Source organism: Psammomys obesus, unplaced genomic scaffold (assembly GCF_907164565.1).
Source record: "Psammomys obesus unplaced genomic scaffold, mPsaObe1.curated_primary_1811, whole genome shotgun sequence".
In the NCBI taxonomy this organism is placed as follows: Eukaryota; Metazoa; Chordata; class Mammalia; order Rodentia; family Muridae; genus Psammomys; species Psammomys obesus.
Genome location: NW_026592118.1, coordinates 714,783 through 720,844, shown reverse-complemented (window position 1 = coordinate 720,844; position 6,062 = coordinate 714,783). Strand labels below are relative to the sequence as shown.

The window sequence follows — 6,062 nt, the reverse complement described above, 5'->3', positions numbered from 1 at the left end:
AAGAAAGAAAGAAAGAAAGAAAGAAAGAAAGAAAGAAAGAAAGAAAAGAAGAAACTGCCTTCTCCCAGGCATTTTGCTGTTTGTAAACCAATAATCTCCAGAGTAAAGACAATAAAGTGTCTCCATAAGAGACAAGAGGTAGAACATGTGCTTTCAAGAAACTTCTGGAGACAATCAGGGGTGGACAGGTTTATTTACCCAATGATGGCAACTGTGATCACTCTTGTTGGTAAAGATGACACTTGCTTTAGGTTGGAACTCAGTTTATCCGCGGTGTCTCTGGAGGAGAAAGAAAAAGGACAAGCATCGGCATGGAGCTGATCACTGACCCTTCCATCCTCTTCCTGGATGAGCCCACAACTGGTCTGGACTCAAGCACAGCAAATGCTGTCCTTTTGCTCCTGAAAAGGTAAATGCTACAAGAGCACTGATCTTTTATTTATTTACTATCTGCTCACTTCTATGTGGGAGGTATTTTTTGTACAGGAGATTCAGAAGTAAACAACACAATTTGGAAAGAAGTGATATTAAGAATAATGAAATAAGAACATAGGTAACAATGGCTGTCTGTGGTGGGGCTGAGTTGCTGTGTCAAACAGCAAAAGGGTCAAGGAAGATCTTGACATGGACAAGGGACCTGGGGGTGAGATCTGGTTGTATCTAGTGACAGAATCTGCTCGGAGGAAAAGCCAGTGGCCCTAAGATAGAACATGCCTGGTAAGTCTGGGAACATCAAGTAGACAAGAGAACCCAGCTACCTTAGGGTGATGCAAAGACAGTGTACTGTTACAGCAGAACCCCACTGCAGCCTGCCTCTTCAAGCACTGCTGTGCAAACTTAGTACCTGAAGTCTGGTAAACGTGCAGATTTTGCTTCTGTAGGTCTGGAATCCGGGAGTCTTCAGTGGGGACTCTCAGAGGATATATTCATTCTGATGTACCTAGTCCTCAGACCCACTCTGAGGATCAAGCCTCACACAGCTCTGCTTCTTCCTGGTAGCTCCCTGCTGCCTTCCAGATTTTACAGTTCCTGAGTGAATGCTCATCATGGGTCTCTGTGCTGCAGTTTCTCTCCCTCCTTTTGAGTTTTAAATTTTATTGAACCTATTTATTATACTGAAGTGCTGTGTTTCATACAGATATTTTCACACAAATATGTGTTGCATGTTAAGCACACCCTTCCATTCCCCTCTCCCACCATTTTCCATTTCCACTCCTGTGCCTCTTTGTCTATTAAACAGTTGCACTACTAATTTTATGCCATGTAAGCATGCATGATTTTATGTGTATACAGTTTAGGAACCCCAGATTAGAGAAGACATAGTATATTTGTCTTTATTAGACTGGTTTAACTTAATGCAATTTTCTCTAGTTACATCTACTTTCCTGAAAATGCCAAATCTTATAAGACCCTTTTTTACCCATTTTTCTGTTGTTGAACACCTAGGTTGGGTACGATAACTTTTGATGTATTCTCTTTACCTAGCTTATTCATTTCATATCTAATATCTCACTGCACGTGCGCACACACACACACACACACATACTTACCCACATGTACATATAGGGATGCTTGCTCAGGAACACTGACCTATAGATTGCTGAGTAGACCTTCTTATAGTATACTTTGTAAAATGTGTTTTTCTACCTTGACTATCTTTTCTCCATTCTGTCATTCCTGTGAGGCCCTGCGAATTCTACTTGATACACTTCAGACTGGGCTTTACATTTTCTATTTGGTGTCCAAGGAACTCCTAGATGCATCTATTCTATATCCTACCTCTAGATAGATACTCTAGCTTGGTGGGTTTTTGTTTTGTTTGTTTGATTGTTTTGGTTTTCAAGACAGGGTTTGTATAGCCCTGGTTGTCCTGGAATTCACTCTGTAGACCAGCCTGGCCTCAAACTCACAGAGGACCATCTGCCTCTGGTCAAATTGAGCAACTCTAAATTGGTGGAGAACAGTCTCCTTAAGCATTCTTTAAAACTCTCTGTTTTCAGTGAAGACCAGGCTTTGGCTTCTGTAAGTCCCAAGCAGAGTGTCCTTTATTTTATGTGCCTTGCTGTATAGGTGTGTGTTTCCTCCCCTAATAAAGGCCTTTCTTTTACCCCCCCCCAAGTATTCTCCTAGAGACTCTGACCCAGCACCTGTGAAAACTACCCCAGTGTCTGCATTGGACAGTCAGCATTTTAGTGGATTCAGTTCTGCTGCTGCTCCTTTCTTAAGAAATCCTGGCTGGAATCATTTGTCTTGGGATTTTGTTTGTTTCTAAGGATTAAGTCCAAGGCCTCTCACGTGCTAAGCACTTTATTTACAACTGATCTACAAAACTGCCATCCTCCTAACTGCTCTAGATTCTCATAAAAGCATCACTTTTCATTTTCCTAGGCACCAAGCAGATACCTTGAGATGAGCCGATTCATTGTGTGTGTAAGAGAAAAACAAGTTGAAATTGGGACTGATGTTTTCACAGCAGGAAAATAAATGTGAGGATCAGAATGTTAATGACTTGTTATTTTTCTTCTTGTAACTTAGGATGTCGAAACAGGGTCGAACAATCATCTTCTCCATTCATCAGCCTCGCTATTCCATCTTTAAGTTGTTTGACAGCCTCACCTTATTGGCCTCCGGGAAACTCGTGTTCCATGGGCCAGCACAAGAGGCCTTGCAGTACTTTGCATCAGCAGGTATGGTTGATTGTTCCCCATGTGGTATAGGTTCTTTCTTCACCTAATTGTGGACAGAGCATAGGATCCACAGGAGTGCTGCTTAGTCTTCATGTGGACTTACTGTGGTTACTCCGTTCTAAATAACCTCTGCTCAGTTTTGTGTTGGTGTTTTTCTTCATGTTGTACTTGCTTGCTTAGGCCTTTAACTTTCCTGTGCTATCTAAATAGTTGTGTCCTTTGTGCCTAGGTGTCTCTATTGACTGAGCCTATGCTGCTTCAGTCTCCCAGTCATGGCAGCCTTTCTCTAAAGGTTCAGTAGTTATGAGTAGACTCTCATCTAGCAGTTTGGTCAGTTGAACAGTTCTGGAAAGACCTAGGATTGTTGTCTCCTTAATCTTATAGCAGATCCTGGTGTTTCAGTTTTCCACTCAGTAGCTGAAGTCTCTCCACTCAGTAGCTGAAGGAGCAATAATGACGGGCAAGTCTTAAAATCAGAGCGCACAAGGAGAGTTGACGTTTTCTTTTTTGACCTGGATTTAGATCTTGGACTGAAGAGTAATCAGCAGCAGCACATATCAGGAGCCCTTTGCAGGTCATGGTTTATGTACACACCAATGCAAGACATTCTCATGTGTCTGAAATTCCTTCTGAGTTATTGAAACATTTGTTAAATAGATAAGAGAAAAGGATGTATTAGTGAAGGGAAAAGAGAGTGAGAAGAAGGAGAACTTGCTAGGCTCTGTCTTCGCAAGCCTCCCTGCCCAACCCTTTGAGTGTAAGTTCTCTGTTTTCCAGTACCATCAGGATTGTGTCCATGCATTGCCTCTTCTTGTAGGTTACCACTGTGAGACTTATAATAACCCTGCAGACTTCTTCCTTGATGTCATCAATGGAGATTCTTCTGCTGTCATATTAAATAGAGAGGAAGAAGAACATGGAGGTATGTGAATCTTATAAATTCATACCCTAGTGTCTAATTGATTTGATTAAAGCATAGTAGTGTGGCTTAAAACATGCTTTTGTAGGCCAGCCAGAGCTACATAGTATGACCTTGCCTCAAAACAAAAACATGCTTTTAAAATCTATGTTAATTCAGTGTTATGGAAATAGTTAATAATAGTTGTCTGTAAGTGCAATGGGTGTTTTTTATTTAATTTGTAAATGAGCATTTCTCTGAAAATGTCAGTTGTAAATCAAGTTTCCAATTTTAAGTGGTTGTTTTTAATAGTATTATGTTAGTCAGGGTTCTCTAGAGGACAGAACTGATAGATGTGTGTGTGTGTGTGTGTGTGTGTGTTTGTGTGTGTGTGTGTGTGTGTGTGTGTATGATTTCAACAATGGCTATCTACTGACAGAAAGTCCAAGAATCCAGTAGCTTTTCAGTATGAGGCTAGATATCTCAGCTGGTCTTCTGTGTATGTTGAAATTTTGAAGCAGTAGGCTCTAATGCCCGTGAAGGTCTTTCATGACCTATATATACACTGCTACCAAAAGGATTCTCCCAGATTTAAGGTGGATCTTCCCACCTTAAAAGATCCATGTTTAGGCTTGGTCTTCCCACCTCAAATGAGTCAATCAAGTATCATCCCTCACAGGTGTACTCAGCCACTTGGGTTTTAGTTAATTCCAGATGGGGTCAAGTTGACAACCAAGATTAGCCATCCTAAGTATTTTGTAAACAAGCCTACATGATGGCTCATGCCTTTAATCTCAGCACTTGAGAGGCAGAGGCTAGCAGCTATCTATGAGTGCAAGGCCAGCCTGGTCTACACAGTAAGTTTCAGGCCCTCCAGAGCTACATAGTGAGATCGTATCTCAAAACAAACAAAAACAAGAAACATAGCACTTTAGGCATATGTGCATACTTGAAGTCAAAGGCCAGATCTTTTTAATAATGAATCCTAACTCTGTACAATATAATATCTATTTGAATAATTAGGATCTAAACTGATAGAAAAGATCAGTGAGTTTTCTGCATCCACAAGATGGGGCCATGCACAGATCAATTAGCTGTTTTTCTGCTATGTAAATCAATGACAGCCAGTAAGTTTATTCACTTAAGAGGGTTTTACTATATAGCCCTGGCTAGCCTGAAACTCATTATGTAGATCAAGGTACCCTCAGATTCAGAGATTCATTCGCTTCTGCCTGATGAATGCTGGCATTAAAGTCATGTGCCACCATGCCTGTCATCCTCCAGAGGTAGAGGGGCCAAGGAAAATAATAAAGGAGACAGACTAAAGTCTTGTTCAATAGCCAATTTTATTCAAAGCTTCAGACAATTTATGCTTTGAGGGTTAAGAAAGGTTACCTGAATAAAGTTTTTATGAGTTCAAGCTGTATACAATCACAAAGACAAACTGCATGAGGCAAAAGCATGTCTTATCCCATAAAATATAGGATAATCATTTCATTGAGCAACAGCAGCAAGCAATAATGACTAATCTGAAGTAAAGTCACTGCTATTTGCTACACCTGAGAGAAACACAAAAACACATTCTAAGGACAAGTCCATATTTTGAAGAAACTGAGGTTACAAGACTCTTGTTTTCTCGGAGTGTTCTTGCAAGCACTCAGAATTCTGACACATGCCCAGCAAATAAATAAATAAATAGATAGATAGATAGATAAATAAATAAATAAATCTTAATACACACAAATGTAGAATTAAGGGATTATAGAATTATGGAATCATAGAAAAATTATTTAAGTCAGTTGTTGAATCTTAATATTTTATTTCTTTATCTACATTTGTCCAAAGCAAACAAGACTAAAGAACCTTCCAGGAGAAAGAAGCCAATAATACAGAACTTAGTTGAGTTTTATGCCAACTCCTCCATCTACAGAGAAACAAAAGCTGAATTAGATCAACTTCTGGGAGCTCAGAAAAAGAAAGGAATGTCTACCTTCAAAGAGCCTGTATATGCTACATCCTTCTGTCATCAGCTCAGATGGATTGCCAAGCGTTCATTCAAAAACTTGCTGGGGAATCCTCAAGCCTCTATAGCTCAGGTAACCCAGCTAATGTCAGTTATGCTATGAAATATTCTGGAGGAGGAGCTTGGTTCATGATTCTTCTTCTCTAATTCTTCCCTTCTTCTGCGACTATTATATCTGTTTAAGGACTTTATTTATTTTCTACCTATCCTTCTAGTTTTCTGTTGTTTCCATTGTATCTCAACTAACAGATACGGATCTTTCAATTTCAAATTGTAAACCACACTCACTTTGTGGTTCTTTCCCCTCTGTAGTAAAATTTGGTGAAAATCATTATTAGTTCGTGAGCTTGCATAAATGTAAAATTAGCCCTGTTTGTTGTTTGTGCCACATCTTACTGACCTTTGCATGTGGTGACATATATATATATATATATATATATATATATATATATAT

General features: G+C 39.6%; 1 protein-coding gene across 4 annotated transcripts in view; it reads left to right on the top strand.

The window, feature by feature from the left end:
- LOC129680805 (broad substrate specificity ATP-binding cassette transporter ABCG2-like) overlaps positions 1-6,062 on the top strand; it is a 100,622-nt gene that overhangs the window by 48,213 nt on the left and 46,347 nt on the right. For all 4 annotated transcript variants that reach the window (XM_055612555.1, XM_055612556.1, XM_055612553.1 and 1 more), the window contains 4 exons: positions 252-409; positions 2,536-2,687; positions 3,505-3,609; positions 5,431-5,681. In XM_055612555.1, coding sequence (XP_055468530.1) covers positions 252-409; positions 2,536-2,687; positions 3,505-3,609; positions 5,431-5,681 — 666 coding nt within the window. The remainder of the gene's footprint in view (positions 1-251; positions 410-2,535; positions 2,688-3,504; positions 3,610-5,430; positions 5,682-6,062) is intronic.